The following is an 18334-nucleotide window of genomic DNA, read 5'->3' on the forward strand; positions in this document are numbered from 1 at the left end:
TCGATTTCCTTCCTTGCCACGTGAGAAACACGCCCTTATCCCCCTTCGAGGAAACTATAAAAATGGAATAAAAGAAAATTAGAGTCATTTTCTCCCTTTTCATTAATCTTTTCTTCTTGCAGCGAAATCCTTCTCCCCTCTTGCAAGCCACCCGAAGGACCGATCGCTTCCTTTTCTCGATTATATCCCCCAGTTCTTGAATTGGAATCCGATACACCTTTGGTCTAGGTTTCATGGCCACCGACGGCGATCCTGGTGTCGCCTCCGACTCGGGCGCCGTCGGCGAGGCTGACGCAGTCACAATCCATGTCCGATCCTCCAACGGGTCCAAACTCTCGATGCAGGCCTCACTCGAATGCACGGTAGGGGCCTTCAAGGTTCTCCTGGCGGAGAAGTCCGACGTACCGGCGGAACGGCAGCGGTTGATTTACAAAGGCCAGATTTTGAAGGACGAAAAAACCCTAAAGAGCTATGGTGCACCGATTTCCTCCTTGATTTCTATCTTATGTTTGTTGTTTTCGCCGATGATTTGCTCGTCTACTTGTAGGTCGTTGTTCTGTTCCTTTGAATGGCCGTTGTCAATCGCATACTATAATGCTTAAGTATGAAAGAAGGATGAATCTTGCGACAAATTATAAATAACGCATGCTGAAACAATGTTGAAATGCTTAAAGATGATGGCTTCTCATTCTTTTTGGTCCAATATATATATCGTTTCACTACTGAACAAAAAGGTGTAATGCAAAAAAACTTTGTTCGTTTCTCGTCTTGCTAGTATAATGCGTCTCTGAAATTTATGAAGGATCGGGATTAAAAGGATGGTGTATAGGAATAACACTTACAAAAATCTATACTTGTTGTGATAAGGAACTTGAATGGATCATGTTGAAACGTCTAAATCTCATTAACATGTTCAATTTTTTTCACCTTTTTTTTTTAAAGGTTCGTTGTTGTTTGTTAACACAAGCTGCCTTGATGAGTGTTTAATAAGCCATTATGGCCTCTCTGAAGTACTCTCTCCAACTATATGGCACGGGATAGATGCCCGCCAATTCTACCTGCCAATGAAAGAGCAATCCGTATTCGAAAGAAGCAAACACACTTAGGTGGGTGGCTACTTAGCGTTTAAACTTTGTCAATTAGCTAGTTAGATACTTCCCACTCTACTTGTTGTAACTTGAGTTCCAACTTCTAAATTCTTCAAAGCCTACTCCGCCCCACCACTACCTTATGTTTAGTTGTAGCCTTAACCTGTCATAGCCTCACAAGTCCTTGTCCAGTTGAGTGGAGTTCTCCTCTTTGCCTTAATTCTTTAGGAGGAATCTGTTAAGCTGTTACTGCAACTTGTGCTTCGACACTTCTCCTGACAACCTTTTCAACCTCAATGCAGTAAAGGGAGCAAGCTCACCTCAGACACCAGTCATTTCATTCCCCTTGCGAATTGGTTGAGATTGTCAATAGGTACAAGGTCGGTCCTGGTGTCATCAGTGGTCATCGCTTGAGATTACTACTATGGTCAAATACCTCATATTAGCCTGTACATGAGCTACTCTTAACTGGGTAGGTGAAGCATCTTATCAGTATTCAACCAAATCAGCATTCTCTTTGCAACTTGACAGTCTCACTTGTATGTACATTTAAAAGGTTTTCCATCCTCATTTTTTATTTTTAGACGTATGAACTCATGCTTTATAAATTGTTGTATTCTAATGGAATTCTGAATTATATACTGCTATTTGTTAGTAGCAGCTGGTTCATTTTGATCTGATAGCATTGTTCTGTTTCTTCTTGCGTGAAAATTAAATTTTACTTGTCAGCAGGTAGATGAGCTTATAGTTGTGATTAGTTCACTTTTCAATCATGATCAAGCCGTGTTAGCCTCAACTATATGGGTTATTGCATGGTATTGATGTGATTTGGATGGCCTTCTGGTCAATATTTTGCATATCGAAAACCTCTCCCGTTGCTTACACATGGGGACCTTGCCTTATAACAAATGCAGTTCAGATCCTTAGGCTTAGACATAATGTTGGCTGTCAATGCCTGACACTACCCAAACTTTTTCATCCGCACTAAAGCTGAAATTTGGCATTTTTAATTTGCTTCCTAATCATTGCTCGTATTTTCTAAATTATTCTTTTATTTTTGTCTTAACTAGGCTTGGAGTCAGATCACACAATTCATTTGGTTCATGGTTTGATCCTGCAAAATCCACCTGCTGATGTGACTCCAGCTGCCAATAGAGTTTCAGGAGTTGAGAGTGGTGGTTCTAATGGAGGTGGGGGATTTGGAGGAGCTGATTTTGCAAGCTCACTCTTTCCTGACATTGGTAGTAACATTAGAAATGGTTCTGGATCAGGCCTTCTTGGATTTGGCTTACCAGATCTTAGTCAGATGCGACAGCAGCTAGTGCAAAATCCAAGCATGATGAGGGAAATAATGAATATGCCTGCTGTTCAGAGTCTGATAAATAATCCTGACCTGATGCGAAACATGATAATGAACAATCCTCAAATGCGTGAGATCATTGACCGTAATCCTGAGTTCGGGCACATCCTAAATGACCCCAGCACTCTTCGGCAATCTCTGGAAGCCATGAGGAATCCTGAACTCATGAGAGAATTGATGCGGAGCACTGATAGAGCTATGAGCAACATTGAGTCGTCCCCTGAAGGATTCAACATGCTTAGGCGAATGTATGAAACTGTCCAGGAGCCATTTCTTAATGCTACAGCAGGGGCAGGTAACGAGGGGAATGATGTGGATCAAAATCCATTTGCAGCACTTTTGGGGAATCAGGGTGGTGTGCAGTCTAGAGATCTGACACCAGACCAGCCTGGTACTGGTTCCAATCAAACCAGTGAGTCGTCTTCACCAAATAGTAACCCACTTCCAAACCCATGGAGCAGAACTGGTAACACTTTTTTATTTGTCGCAGTGTTGTTGGTTATATGCTAAAAGTTCCTGCAATTTCAGGAGGAGTGCAGACTACCAATACCACACCAGCTCCTCCTCACAATGGAAGATCTCCAAGCATTGGTGGATTATCAGAATTAGAAAGGATGGCTGGTGGAATGCCAGACCCATCCTTTGTCAATCAACTTATGCAGAACCCAGCCATTATGCAGATGACGCAGAGTCTCCTCTCTGACCCTCAGTTTATGAATCAGGTATTTTTTTTTAAAAAAAAAACTTATTATTATAGAGAAGGAATCGTTGTTGCCATCAATTTTTGATATTTTATCTGATTTTTTACTATCAGGTTCTGAGTCCACAACTCCATGACTTGTTGGGTTCCAACTCTCAGCTTAGCAGTATGTTGCAGAATCCAGAATTGATTCAGCAGCTTACTTCTCCTGATACACTGCGGGTAGATGCATTTGCAACGCTTTGATACATTACTTGTGTTCTGTTCTCAAATCTTTATTTGTCTGGTATGCAGCAACTTCTATCATTTCAGCAGACACTTTTATCCCCAGGTGGCCAGCGGCAAACAAGCCAGTGAGTTATGAGACTGTTTTCATCTGCATCAATACTAGTGCTCTCCATAGTAACTATCATTTAATCACTCATCTAAAAATGTTGGTTCTAGGCTGATACTCGCTTATTTGTTTCTTGTATCTCCATGGTCTGGCATTGCTTTCAAATGACAAAAATCACTAAAGAACTAAGATTGGAATTGTAAAGTTTGATATTCTTTTACAAATAGATAATTGTTGTTTCTTTCTAATTCAAAAATGAGTTAGGCTGCCTTTGTTAGAGCGCTGGCAACAGTGTTTCTTTCACCATACCATTTCGTTTGGTTTGATGTCTATAAAATTGCACCGCAAAAACTATTTTGCCAAATACATGGTGAGAAAACTAAATGGAAGTCGTTTTTCCCTTCTTTTTTTTTTATGTGACGCATAGTACTTCAAACTCCCATATATTTCTTTTGATGGCATAGCTCGAGCAAATTTCCAAACTTGTCTACTTCACTTGCATCTCTTAGTTCAGTTCATTAAAGGCTCAATGTTACTGAGCTGACAGTGATCGTGTGTAAAATATAGGTTGCTTCGATTTATTTGATGATTATATTGACTGGATGCTAATAATTGTTATACATAAAGATTAATAATACTTCCAGTACAGCATAAGTTGATAATGGGTAGGATCAAGTAATTCGTTAGAAGGTCAATGAAATGAACACAGAATTGTTTTAGTTCCGTTTCAAACCTTGGCGTTTTACCGAGCAGAGCTCTTGCCTTCTCTTTCAGGGAACAAAATCAGACTGGCGCCACTGCAACAGGTACAAGGAAATCCCTTGACACGTGCTCATCATATCTGAGAATTGGCCAGTGGGCCTCAAGCTTGAGTCCTGAGTTTGCAGTACTATGCATTTGAATAAGAAACTGCATTTATCATCTTCTTTCGCTGCAGGAGCAATCAACACCAGTGGCTTGGAATTTATGATGAATATGCTTAGTGGACTTGGGTCAGGCACGGGGGCTCCTAACCCTGGCGGTTGCACTTCTATCCTGTCTTAACAAAATACTATAATATATATTTATAAATTTCTTCATATCGAACAATTTATACTTGATACATTGTTATCTTTTTGTAGCAGTGCCTCCAGAGGAACGATATGCAACACAGCTTTCTCAGCTACAGGAAATGGGCTTCTTTGACACTCAAGAAAACATTCGCGCTTTAGAAGCCACTGATGGAAACGTCCATGCTGCAGTTGATTGGCTTTTGAGGAGCCCTCATTGATGGATCCTTCATAGCTAAAGAACAATACTGATGGTTTCAGCTTCATAATTTTTGCAAAGACACCAACAAATGCGCACAGTTGTTCTTCTAATGACTTATGTCTCAGATTTTATCATATATCTCTTCCCTGTTAAACTAGTCGCAGTATCTTTTGCTCAGACACGTCATTTTAAAAGTTTGTTTTCATTCTAAATACGTTCATTCAGGTTTTATTGTCTCAAAATGTCTTTGATTAACATATGCTAGCTTTTTATTTTTTGCTTCGAGCGATCAGTAAATCTTATGGTTATGTTGTTATGTTGCTATAAATTATTTTAGACCAAAAGTTTGGTCAAGTGGGTAGTATTTGTCATGTAGCAAACCTAATCCTACATTCCTACCTACAATGTGATGGTATGAAGGAAGGATTGTGCATCTCATGATGAAAGTTTTCGATTCAGTTGAGTAGTCGAGTCTCGATGAGAAGACTAAATTCGAACTGTGTCTAGCTCTAATAGCTATTTTGGCAACCCCACTTGCAATTGATTAGAGGCAACTTTGGATCAACAATATAAAATTTTTAAGCATGTGAAATTTTAATAATCTAATTAAAAAAAATGATAAATCTCAATCTCAGCTGAGAGTGACCGATTCGGCCCCACATAAATGATAAATCGAGAAGTGCACGTAGGTCGGCCAGCCCAAACGCCCAGCATTTTTGATTGTGCTTCCCATTTGGAGGAAAATTTCTGTAAATCCGCTGGAAGTTTTCCATCGACACCATATAAAATTTTTAAGCATGTGAAATCCTTTGATTGTAATAATCTAATTCAATCTTTTATATATAGAGGTGGGCTAATGAGTCAAACTATAGATTTGGTTAATTGAATTATTATTCTTTTGAACTTAACATTTTAAGTAGCGAAGCCTAGTAATCATTGAAAGTCAATTTGCTTGTATTTTGTATTTGTTATAATAATTTATCGAACGTATCGTCATTATCGTGGTTCTAACAAGTCTCCGCTCATAATTATCATATTCAATATCTTATAAGTTAATAGTTGTTTAACTTAGTGACAAATAAATTTTCAAATGAAAACATAATTTCACATTCAATATAGTATATAAAAATAAATAAATTTTGAATGAGACAAATTATCAATTATTTTAGAATAAATAAAAATAAAAAATATTAGAAATTAATAGCTATTTAACAATGCATTACCGTTACAATGAAAATATTATAAATTAATAGTTATTTTTTAATACATAATATTTTATTGCTTCTGCCTCAAAACATAAATTCACATTTAATATACTATGAAAATGAGTAATTCATGTACAAGATATATAAATATATATATAAATTAATAGTGATTTCATAATACATTACCATAAAAAATATATAAATTAATAGTGATGTTATAATACACTACCATCATAGGGCATAATTAATTTGTTACTTTAAAACTAACCTTAAATGCTAAATATTATCATTTTGGACAAGAGCACAGTTGAATTTGTGAGAATGATATATACATGAAAAAATATATTTTTAAACTTGAAATAAGCTGGATTAAGTTATAAAGTAACTAGATTAAAATTGTTAACGAATTATATTTATACTTTGAAAGTTGAGAATTTTAAAGTATTTTCGTCAAAAATATGCAATGAACTATATGAAATAGAAAATACACATGTGAAGGCTAAAGTTTCTTTATAATAACATGCATAGAAGTTTGATATATTGGATTTTGATGTCTAAAATCTTAAAATTAAGAGTGAGCAATTGGTTCAAAAAAGAATCAATCGAATTGATATAAAATCAATTAATTCGATCGGTTACCGAATTAATTAAACTTTTCTTGATCAGTTGCTGATAACATCCTAGACGACAATTAAATTAGTTTGATTTATTAATCGAGTTGTGCATTTAGATATGTCAATTGATTACATAATATAGTAGTCTATTGATATGTTTCGATTTAATTGATTTATAGAATTTAAATTTGAAATGGAACTGAATAAATTTTAAAAGTCAATATTTTAAAAAAAACTAATTTATGAATTAATCGAATTGAACTTCAGAATTCTACCGGTTAATTCGATTTAACCGATCTTTTGCTCACTTGTCATCGATTTACAAGATTTTAAGCTCTCTCACATCCCCTATCAATCCTATTAAACTATTCGGTATCAAAGACTAAATTTTCTTAGTTCTAAATTCAAATCATAAGTCGATATACAACTCTACCATAGTCGAAAAAAACAAATTCAGGGGTATTATCAGAAAAAGAACATGACTTCTATTTTTTTTTGGGTAAAAACACTATTAACAGTAAGTCATTTGGTTATTTCCAATTATGAAAATTTTACTTTGGTAAAATGCTTTTAAAAAAACTAAAACTAAAAAAAACCATCATGCCTACACATTTTGGAAATATATCTATTACATTCTATAGATTGCTCACTCTTTTAATTGTTACTTCTACATGCAAACATTAGAATTGTTCTATTTATCATTTTCTTTTAGAACGTGGTTCTTTATGCAAATTATTCACTTACCATGGTTATAAATTATGGTTTAATTGTTATATATGGATGATTATTTGGTCAACATTAATAGCAAGTGTCATGAGAATTATATAATTAAGCAGAGTTCCTTGTGCTCAAACATTGTGTGTTCAATTTATGATGATAATGCTCGGCAATGATCCCTCCCGGCGCCACCCTCTCGGTTTCTCCTTCAATCTCAACGCCTTACCCAACCTCCTTGAAGGAGAAGAGGTGCCCGGAGAAAAGCATGTGGAGCCGGCGCCGGCTCTGCCTCCCACCGGGGCCCCTGGGCGGCAGCAGGGCGACGAGCTGCGGCCGTCGGGGCCGAAGCAGTGCGCCACCTGCCTCAAGGTGTTCCCGTCCATCGTGTCTCTGCACTGCCACATGAGGTGCCATCCGGCGAACCTCCGCCGGTGGGGCCCTGCGCCGGTCGCGGATGCCGAGAACCGGCACACGAAGCGGCGGTTCATCTGCGACCGCTGTGGCCTGGTGTTCTCCACCCGTCAGTCGCTCGGCGGCCACCGCGCGAGCCACAAGGGCCGTCAGGGGTGCTACGGGCTGGCCAAGGAAGCGAGAGAGTGCGGCACGCCGAGGATAATCAACGGAAGGAGGAATAGAGCATTCGGCAACCCCGAGGAGGCGGCCGCGGCGGCGCGAAAGGACGCGAATAACATGCTGTCGATTGTTTTCGCTGAACAGAAGCCACCACCGTCAGCGGCTCCTCGTTTACTACCTGCACCGCCAATTGAGATTAGACAGGGGACGACGATGCAGAGAAGGAACTTAGACATGTCCTTGGACTTAAACCTGATCCCACCGGAGCCCTCCTCGTCGGAATAAATGGACGAGAATGGTAATGGCGGGAATGTCAGTTCTGGATGGGACGTAGTCTGATGGAAGAGAAGAATGAGAGAGGTTACCAATTTATAGCTGTTTAGTCTCTTGTGCAACATGAAGTTTAAAGTTTATGACTGTTTTATGGGCTCATAATTTGTGTTTAACTTAGCTTGCTTCTTTTGCTTTGATATCATGACTACTCAAAGCCATTTATAGCATCAAATGGGTGATAGATTTTTGTTTTCCAAAGATCTTCAAGACAAGGAAATGATGAATACATAGAATATAACTAATTAGGATATAGGAAATGATTAGACATGCTTACATATCAACGATTTGTTAACGAAGTCTCGACAAAATTTTACTAGATTTGTTATGCTTTTATGTAGTAGTTAATACATTCTTGTGTGGTAGATGTAGCATGTAATCCTTTGTAGAATATCTAATCCGACAATTTTATCGATTACTTGAATAGATTAACATGATAGACATATAGCAACTAATGTAAATTTTCATTCGAAGTCATATTTGATAATAAAGGAGGAGAATATGCTTGTCTAGAGTAAGGAAGATTAATAGATTTGTTATGCTTTTATGTAGTAGTTAATACATTCTTGTGTGGAAGATGAAGGATACATTCTTGTGTGTTGAGATTGAGGTAGTCACTTGGAGATTAAAATAAATTCTATGAAGCTCCTCTTTAGAGAAAAATTGCATAACATTTTTCATATTTTATCAGCATAGATCTTAAAATTTTTTATTATACTAAATTTAATAATAATAATAATATATGAAGAAATTAGACTGAAATATACGTACTACAATTTATATAACTATAAAAGTCCTATAAACTAATATTTTTATAGATTTGAGTTTTAAAAACATATATGTATATATACTCATATTATAATTATTTAAACTGTATAATTTGTAAAATGTAAAACTATATATAGTATGCGAATATATAAAACTATAACATAAGTATATAAGATTAATTATAATATATTATATATTTAATCAATAATCTAATGCGTTTATCTATTATAATTTTAACTCTCAGATCCTTTAGAATTTTTGCTGAATAAAACTTTAAAATTAATATTCTGGCGACGTGGCACAATAAAGGTTCTATCCACGAGACCAGCACTTTTAAAAATTATTAAATTATTCCAGCGTCAAAGGGCACTATCGTCATTTCATATATATTTATATAAGTCTTCTCCTCTCTTTTGGTGATAAAATGTCACCCTAGCATTCCGTCGGAAATCGCCCATTCGGAAAACCCTAATCGCCACCTCCGAGGTAGTTATGTCGATGCTTGCGCCGAATCCTCTGCTTAGCGTCAATATGATTCCTTGAGTTTGTAATCAATTGAGTCCCCGGTAATTCATACATGAAACTGCGATATTTTGATCTGGTAAAATGCGTTCTTACTGTTTTAACGGATGATCTCTGATGGGTTGTATTAGAATTAGCTAGATTGCTGATTAATCTTCTTGCTTGAGTTGGGTATTTGCCCAAAATGAACATACTTCTTGCTTCGACAGCTTGTTGGATAGTAACCTTGATTGTGAAGCTCACTACTATCTTTCTTTTGTTCGTGTTGATAGGTGAATTCTTGTGACTGGAAAATGAGATTCAATGGGAGGTTTTCTGAGACCTAAATTTCTGGAAAGGTTTCTTGTTTTTGAAAGTGATAAATCTCCGTACACTACAGAGTGGTAAAGATTAGGTTTGAATAACTAGGTTGATATTCATAGTTATTGAGTTGTTAGGGCGAATCGAATGGAGTACTCTGGTGCTCGTAATCATTTGCCTCCTCGTAAGCGTCTGCTTGTTGAACTGAGGAAGGAGAATTCTGAATTCAATTTTCTGCCTCCTGTTCCTCTTGTTTTGGGTGATTTTGATGTCCGGCTTCGTGATGTTGTCAATTCCCCAGGATCGACTCCAGAAAAGATCATCGAGGTGTCCAAGTCTGTAGCTTTGGCTGCATTTGAAATTGCTGTGGCAGCTAGAAACAATGCAATTGAGAAAGCAGCTGCAGCTACAAAGGCGAAAGCTGATGCCAAGAATGCATTGTTGTTTCTGGACTTGATTACGATGAAGAGAAAATCTAGAAAAATCTGTGCAAACCAGAACAAAGTGAGTAAGAAACAGATGCCAATAAAATTCCTCTATCAGACTAGCCATCCTACTGGGAGCCATGAAACAGATGAAGAACTAGCTAAGAAAGTGCATCGCACAATGAATAATAGTTCACCTACAATCTCAAATAATAAGTAAAAATGCATTTACATTTTGCGGGGAAAAAGGTTCTATATGATGGTGAAGTTGTCGTTGTCTGCAACAAAAATTCACATAATTTTCAATTTGATGAGAATTAGGACAAGTGATGATTCACAAGGGAAAAGTCTTAAATGTTCCAAAACTGACAATTTTGTGAAAAAGAATTTGGTGAAAATGAATTATGTTCAGATCAATAGCTGGTAAGGAAAGTGAGAATTAGGCAAAAAGAAGTTTTATGAAGTACAGCAATTTTATGAAGAGTCAAATTTAGATGATGCAGAAAGTATTGTCTTTTCTTTGAAGCTGAAGTCTTGTAGTTGTGGACTGTCAGTGAAGGCTATCTCAGTGTAGAAATGCAAAAAAAAAAAAAAAATGTCACATTGCTCTTAAGGCAGCAAGCTTCTGAAAGTTCTATGTCAAAAGGTTCAAGCTCTCAATTGCATTCTTAGAATGGAATTGATTATCCAGTTTGATGGGGAGCCAAAAACAGATCCTTTGCTGGGTAGTTGTTTGTTTAAAATTTGTCTTCTACAAGGTGCTTGCTTCAAATTTGATGTCGAGTGTTTGCTTTTGTTCTTTTAATTTTTCACATAATGTATTTACTACTTCTGTTGCACTTGTTCATATTTCCCAATAAGCAATATGTCTGTTACTAGCAATAATTTATGGCTTGCTAATTGTGTTATTGATGGTGTACTGATAGCGTAAAAGGAAATATTAATTCAATGATAATTTTAGATTCATGCTTTCATATCAGAAATTTGCAGGCAATATTTGTTCATGTGTGAACTAATATTATCTAGTAATGATGAAATTGCTATACAATGTAAGTTAATTACATTTTGTTTTTTCAAAAATTCTTTTTGTTCCATCATCATAGCTTTTAGATGAAAAATAGCATCATCCACTTCCATGGAAATCATCAGATAGTTGTATGGTCATGGTATAGTTGGTTTATATTGGTTATTTAATTTTTTAAGAAAGTTAACATTGGCTAAAACAAAAGGAACATCTGATAGTTATTATATGTTCTGGTAAGCTATGACAAATCAGTGATTACTCAAGCCTGTGAAGTGCATCCATCGACCATCTGCGACTGAGAGATTGAGCCATTATGCTAGAAATGGTTGAAAGATCTGATTTTGAAGCAGGTTTATCTCAGTCTTACCCTTATGCACCTACAGTGATCGATAAAACACACCAAATTGTCAGTAGTGTGCATGCAGAAGCACACATATCCAGTGTTTAATTTGTTTGTTCTTGTTTGCATTTGTTCTCCCAAATAGGGCACAGTTTCCTTCACATGTAAAACAACCGAAGCTAGTAACTAGTCAGAATTGGTGGGAAGAAAATAATTGAGGAGTGAACTAGGTAGTTCTTATAGATGCAATAAATAAATAAATATTTGATGGTTTCTAGTTGAGTATCGGAGCTAGTGGAGTGGGTTAGGAAAGGGTTTTTTTTAAACTACATTATACATACTGTATATGTAAAGAAGATTAATAGGATAGAGTTTTTACTAAGAAGAATCATACACCATTACAAGATTCTGAAATCTTAGTTTATGTTACTTTTGAGCTTTAGTTTTCTGCATCTTTGAGTGCATTATTTTTACCTTGGAATGATAATGCCAAGTTTAGAATAGTCTCTCGGAATGATGTCATTACTCAAAGAATCACCACCAATTTCTGCTTAAAATTGGTTTGTAGTCAACCCTGTATTTCTAAATGTATGCAAGAATATGGAAGATACCATGATTATGTATTGACTTCTTGGTTATTCATGACCCTGTATTTCATTTTTTTCCTATGTCTGAACTATTTTTTGAAATCAGATTATTATGCTTGAGAAATTCTTATATGCTAGATATCTTGGTATTAGTTGAAATTCCTTTTAAAAATAAATTTTTTTGACAGTTAACTCATGGATTTTTGATATAATTGACCACTCATTTTCAGCCTAAATTATTTCTTCCTTGTGTTGGTTCTATGTTGATATCTGCTGTATATATTGATATCTTTCTACTTCAAGAATTTCTGCCATTCTCTTTTGACAATCAATGTATGCCTTTCTATGCTTTTCATATGACTAATAGAATATTTGAACCAGAATCGCTTCCCCTGTTTCATTACAATACAATAAATTTTTTGTACGATCCTCTTTTGGTATGATCTCACACAAAATAATAATTAGTGACTGCTATACTTCCAAAGTTTACTGAGATTAGCTGATAAATTACTGCTTTATGGTTGTAATCATCTCTTTCCAGGAAAATTATTACTTGTCATTAACATGTCTTCTGTTGACAAAGAAGCATGTTTCATTACCAGTTGAGTCATTCCCTTGGTCTAAAACCTTTCAATTGCATCAATTGATGTGATCCTTGTGGGAATATGTTTGACAAGCTAATCCTCTTTTTTTTATATAACTAATTTATTTCAGCTCTCGTCAATTCTCAACCAGATAAAGAAATCCATATTTTCAAATATATAAATATTCTTTTTAGAAAATAAAGATCATCCTGATCGAGTTCTTGAATCTCAAGGTTCTCAGCTAGAAACAAAAGTAATTTACTTTGACTTTCTGATTGAATATTTGATATATTGAAGCTTAGATTATATTTCTGAATGCAATTTTTTCAAATTTTAACCTTGCTACAGGATTCAATTGCAGCCTTGCAGGTAGGTTTTGGTGTCCCTTATTAACGCTGACTGTGCTTGCAATTACGAAAAAAAAGGGATGTGCTGTTTGACGTGAGTAATAATCTAGGTTAGCTTTACTCCTCCTGACTTCTTTTGTTTTCTCGTTTATTTGTTTTGCTTCCATTCAATTTTTTTTAAAGTAATCAATTCCCAAATGAAAACGCTCCAAAATAAATCTAACAAAGGAGTACAGACAAGTGCTTTTCTTTGGTTAAATATTTCATAGACTTCAATCCTATTAAATTCAAGATCCTTGCAAACTTGTGCTGTTTAGGAAGAGGAACATCAAAATGCACCTTGCAGGCCCTTTTCTTTTTCCAACTTTTGATTTGCCGACCTCTTCAATCCCAAAATAAACAAACTAGATTTAAGTTACTAAAAGTTAGAAAATGAAGAGAAAACACCCAACAAGAGATAGAGAAAGAAAGAGCAGTGTTCTGGTATCTATTTTTATTATAGGAGAGCAAAAGATAAGGTGATACAGTAGAGAGAGTCGGATCTCTATCCTTTCATATTAAAAGATCCTATTAAAGGTTAGGGAAGAAAATCCAAAAATGGTGAGAAAAGAAAAAGAATATTATATTGACTCTTTAAAAGGCAAAAAGAAACTTGAATAGATTTTGGAAGAGAAATAAAGAGAGAGTTGAAGTGGATGAATTGTTACTCGACCAGGGACCCATCTCCTTTTTTACCTTTATTTTTTGTCTGAAATCCATTAACGTTGAGAAAATTCAAATCTGATCAAAATTCCATCAAGAATCAGCTAAATAAGATGAAATATATCAACGACCTATAATTTCTCTTTTTATTTGTATTTAAAATTATTCCAGTTTAACCAATTGAATTTGTGAAAACCCTTGTTTAAGTGCCAGTCCAAGAAGACATGCTTACGTGTACATGGCACACCAACCCTCAGGCCTCAAGTGAGATAAGTTGCCTGCATATATAACTGCTAATGTTTATGCTCTTTAGTCTTTACACTTCCATCATGGGAAAAGGGAGATGGTGCAGGGGTGACCCCAGGGTTCGTCCCTTGCTGCCATAGGCCACTCTTTTCCTACCCTAGTGGTCCCACCTTCCCTTTGATACAATTTTTGCTTGCCTTTACTTCATTCTAAATAAGACACCACCAGCCATGATGCATTCTTTTCAAGTGTGAAGCTCTGTAGTTGATTATAGGCCACTTTACTCACGTTAAGACAAGACATAATCTGCATTGAGATGCATGAAAACAGATCACTGATTGTGTGCCTTTTGCTTTATTCCAATCTATCTGGAAGTTTTCTAGCCATATCTTCCCACTGTTCTCTGAGATATTAAAAATGACATGTTAATTCAGAAGGTATGTCTGAGATGTTGCATGTTTGCTTCTATAAAAATGAGCTACTTGTTTTTCTTTCTTTCCTTCTTTCCTCAGCAGTAGTAGTTTGTTGGTGGGATTTCAGTTCAAAACATGTGTCCTGGGGTGTAGAAAAATAAATAAATAAAATAATCAACTGAAATGTATTATTAGGTTGAGTTAATTATCATCTAAAGTATTAAACTGCCTTTAGTTTTCTTCCCTCGCAATTAAGAATTTTGTGAAAGGGCAGTTATTAATGTTAGTCCCCCCCTAATATATCTGTGTTTGCCACTTTAAGCAAAAGGGAGATTGGACGAAGAACATGAACGAGCTCCATCCCTGAATCAGTTCCAGATAGGAGTCAACATTATTAATGTTGATTGATTCCTCAAGATCAGTCTCGTGAATTAATCTTAGATATCCTTCAACTGGAGCACCACCAATCATATTAGTTGACATCATTTGACAAGTTATTTTGATGGGTTCGATAGTTTGGAGTGTTTATACTAAAAAATTTAGAATGGTCATTAGGAAGGAGTTGGGTGATAGCCTTTTCTTAATTACCATGTAATTAGATAGATGAAATGACTTTCATTCTCGAATATGGGATGTCAAACAAATAGATCTCGTGAATGTTCGTCCAACTAACTGTGGCTCTTTGTTATCTGTAGATCCAATCTATCGAACCCCAAAAATCAGTTGAGTTTTTTCTTCATTCTTGTAAAATTTGCCAATATTTTTGGTTTTTAATATGAATATTTTTGTAATATTATTAATAATTAGTACAGAGTGTAAAGTAAAAAAAAAACTAAAAGAAAAAAAATGTTCAGGCTAACATAAGTCTGGATAAGAACGTGATGTAGACAGTATTTTCTTTCAGTTTTCTTTGTGCTTTTATAATGCATCCCAAGACCTGTAAAGACTGCTCTTGTATCCATTTTAATGGTCTCTCTTCTGGTTCACTCATAAAAAGTTAGAGACATCATTACAAAAAGAAAAGGGTGGCTTCTCAAGATTGAAAGCAGAACAAGTTAAAGCTGCCTCAGCCTCAGTTTTCTCTTCTTCTTCACGATCTCTAAAGCAGTTCATATGCACACAACACTTATCATATTGTGTATGTGTATTCTAGATTCATTCAATTACATCACTTATCATATGCACACACACACTTATCATATTGTGTATGTGTATTCTAAGATTCATTCAATTACATCACTGTCTTAATCTTTGAGATACTTCGATATGCTCTGTTAACACAAAAAAAACGAGCTGTGTCAACGATGCATTTATGTGTGTAGGGCAGCCGATGATTATCACCTCCTAAGTTCAGCGACAGAAGGAGTTCGATATCATTTGGCATCCAATTTAAGGCACATCATCAACATTCTTCCATCTTGCTCTTGTAATGTCAAGCAATTGTAAAGAGCATCTTAACATGACTGGGAACGAATGCTCTTTGTAGAATGTTTCAGTTTAGCGTCTTCTAAGAACATCCTATTATTTCAATGGGGTGGACGTCTGGTTCTGAGTTATTAAACAATAGTTAATTCTCACAACCTCTTCAGGGTAGAAGAAATTTGTTGTCTTATGCACAATAAATATACGTACATGAAAAAGAAAATAGCTTTCTAGTTTTCTTAAAACAAAAGGGTCCAGTGAGGTTAATTACCAAAAGTAGTGTTAAGAAAAACAAGCGAATTTTTAGATAATAAAAGATCAATCTATTAAGTTACACTAAATAGGAAAATATGAAACTTTTCAAGTAAGACTCCAGTCAAATAATTGTAAGTAACTAGAGACAAGAAGGCAGAGAGATGACAAAGCAAAAGTGTAGCCGATAAAGAGAAGTTGTAAAGAGCCTCAAGCTTATGTAGGAATCTAATAGAGTGTGCTTTGAATCTTCTTAATGTGGACAAAAGGCAAAGCTCCAAGGCATTAATTGAGAGGGAGAGGTGGCCTTAGACAAGCCATCGTAGAGGAGCCCAAGGGGAAGCAAAGGGGAATTGTGAGGGCAGGAGATAGGGATCAATCCATCGGAGATGGCTCCGGTGGGTTTGCCGCCCGGTTTTAGGTTTCATCCAACCGACGAAGAGCTTGTAAACTACTACCTCAAGAGGAAGATTCATGGCCTCAAGATCGAGCTCGATATCATCCCTGAGGTGGACTTGTACAAGTGCGAACCGTGGGAACTTGCAGGTTCATGTGCATTTCTATATATATTTGGATGAAATACTACTATCTTAGAATGATTCAATACATGAAAGATACACACGAATGCATAATCTTTTTCCATTTAGACCGATTTAATCTTTTATGATTTTGTTACGCATCTCATCAACTTAATTATGACACTAGATTTCTATTTTCACAGAAAAATCATTTTTACCGAGTAGAGATCCCGAATGGTACTTTTTTGGGCCGAGGGATCGAAAATACCCTAATGGATTTCGCACAAATCGTGCGACAAGAGCAGGCTATTGGAAGTCGACCGGAAAGGACCGGCGAGTTTGCAATCAAAATCGAGCTATTGGCATGAAGAAAACCCTAGTCTACTATAGAGGTCGAGCTCCCCAGGGCCTAAGGACCGACTGGGTCATGCATGAGTATCGCCTCGATGACAAAGAGTGCGAGGACACAATGGGCCTTCAGGTATATAATTTCTCTTTAATTTATACCCAAATCATCAATAATTACATGTATTTTCTTATTCCAAATTTCCCAAATAATATTGGATTAGTTAATACGAAATATACAAATGAGAGGGTACGTAAGGTGGGTCGTGCATGAAGTTGCATGCAAAGTTAATGAATTGCTCGCTTTTTGTCCATATGTTTTTTCCTAATTTATCACCATTAGCTAATTAATAACACAATGTACATAGAAATGCATTGATTAAAGGAAGCCAAACGGTGTCGGTGCATGGTGGCTTTCCACTTTATTCCTTGCTGCATTCCGAGAGAGCTTAGCTTCCTTCCTCTTCCCATAATTAAAGCACTTCCATATATTTTGATCAACTTATTCTTCTTTAGGATTCATATGCGCTGTGTCGAGTGTTCAAGAAGAATGTGGTGTCCGCCGACGTCGAGGAGGTTCATGGCCAGTGCAGCTTGACGAGCATGGTAGTGGAAGCCTCCGCCGCCGTGACCAGCGTCGGAGCCACTGCATCCGTCGAGTACGAGACGGCATCGCCGATCGACATGCCGGTCGGATCGTCCTCGTGCGCCGACGACGACGACAAAGACGACGACGCCTGGATGCAGTTCATCACCGACGACGCTTGGTGCTCAAATCTATCCAACGAGGCTGCCCAAGAACAACAGCCCCCTTCCTGTGTGGCCACTGTTAACTAATAATATGATTAATTTCATACTTTATTATTAATCTTTAATATATATGAATTATTTTAAATAAGCATGGAAATCATTATAAGTTATTATTGTATTAAATTCCAGTGGATTCACTTAATTTACTCAGCTTGTTTGAGTCCATTGATCGCTGGGATTTATTTTTTTCTGTAATTTTCTCTTTTGTTTGGTGGGTGAACAAACTGTTGCATTAATGTGGTGTAACTAATAAATCAAGTTATATTCTTCTTTAAATGTAATGTATTTAATTTTTCTTTTATTCCACGAATGAAAAAAGCTTGCTTCTTTTCGATTTTCTTTGTTTTCATGTTTTTTTCCCCCCTCAAAATTGCAAGAAAATTACAAGGATCACAAAGTGTAAGTACTAATAATGACTTAATCTAATTAAGAACACACGAAAGCACCCAAATTAGCAAAACGCTAATCGAAATTACGGCCATAGTTACGCTTAATAAAAGCCGGTTAAGGGAGTCCGACGGTCAAGGCCGGTCAACGCCTCCTCCCTTTCCGCCCGG

At 36.3% G+C, this 18334-nt stretch overlaps 3 protein-coding genes across 4 annotated transcripts; all 3 read left to right on the forward strand.

Moving 5' to 3' along the window:
- Nucleotides 1–109: 109 nt before the first annotated feature.
- LOC141818921 (ubiquitin domain-containing protein DSK2b-like) lies at nucleotides 110–4945 on the forward strand. Of its 2 annotated transcripts, none has more exons than XM_074706349.1 (8): nucleotides 110–474; nucleotides 2159–2914; nucleotides 2977–3170; nucleotides 3263–3370; nucleotides 3443–3501; nucleotides 4257–4288; nucleotides 4420–4503; nucleotides 4604–4945. In XM_074706349.1, exons 1-8 carry the CDS (start codon nucleotides 234–236, stop codon nucleotides 4750–4752), a joined length of 1623 nt encoding a protein of 540 aa, XP_074562450.1. In that variant the 5' UTR covers nucleotides 110–233; the 3' UTR covers nucleotides 4753–4945. The 2 variants fall into 2 exon arrangements, with proteins under 2 accessions (XP_074562450.1, XP_074562504.1); XM_074706403.1 differs by having other exon boundaries at nucleotides 4607–4945.
- A 4420-nt stretch (nucleotides 4946–9365) lies between these two features.
- LOC141848385 (uncharacterized) lies at nucleotides 9366–10574 on the forward strand. The gene is made up of 2 exons (XM_074736409.1): nucleotides 9366–9426; nucleotides 9735–10574. Exon 2 carries the CDS (start codon nucleotides 9910–9912, stop codon nucleotides 10405–10407), a length of 498 nt encoding a protein of 165 aa, XP_074592510.1. The 5' UTR covers nucleotides 9366–9426; nucleotides 9735–9909; the 3' UTR covers nucleotides 10408–10574.
- A 5916-nt stretch (nucleotides 10575–16490) lies between these two features.
- LOC141840829 (NAC domain-containing protein 54-like) lies at nucleotides 16491–17804 on the forward strand. Its single transcript, XM_074728909.1, has 3 exons — nucleotides 16491–16650; nucleotides 16826–17103; nucleotides 17484–17804. Exons 1-3 carry the CDS (start codon nucleotides 16494–16496, stop codon nucleotides 17802–17804), a joined length of 756 nt encoding a protein of 251 aa, XP_074585010.1. The 5' UTR covers nucleotides 16491–16493.
- Nucleotides 17805–18334: the final 530 nt, after the last annotated feature.

Source organism: Curcuma longa, chromosome 1 (assembly GCF_044706935.1).
Source record: "Curcuma longa cultivar G26 ecotype Majalengka, Jawa Barat chromosome 1, ITB_CL_G26_1.1, whole genome shotgun sequence".
Taxonomy (NCBI): domain Eukaryota; kingdom Viridiplantae; phylum Streptophyta; class Magnoliopsida; order Zingiberales; family Zingiberaceae; genus Curcuma; species Curcuma longa.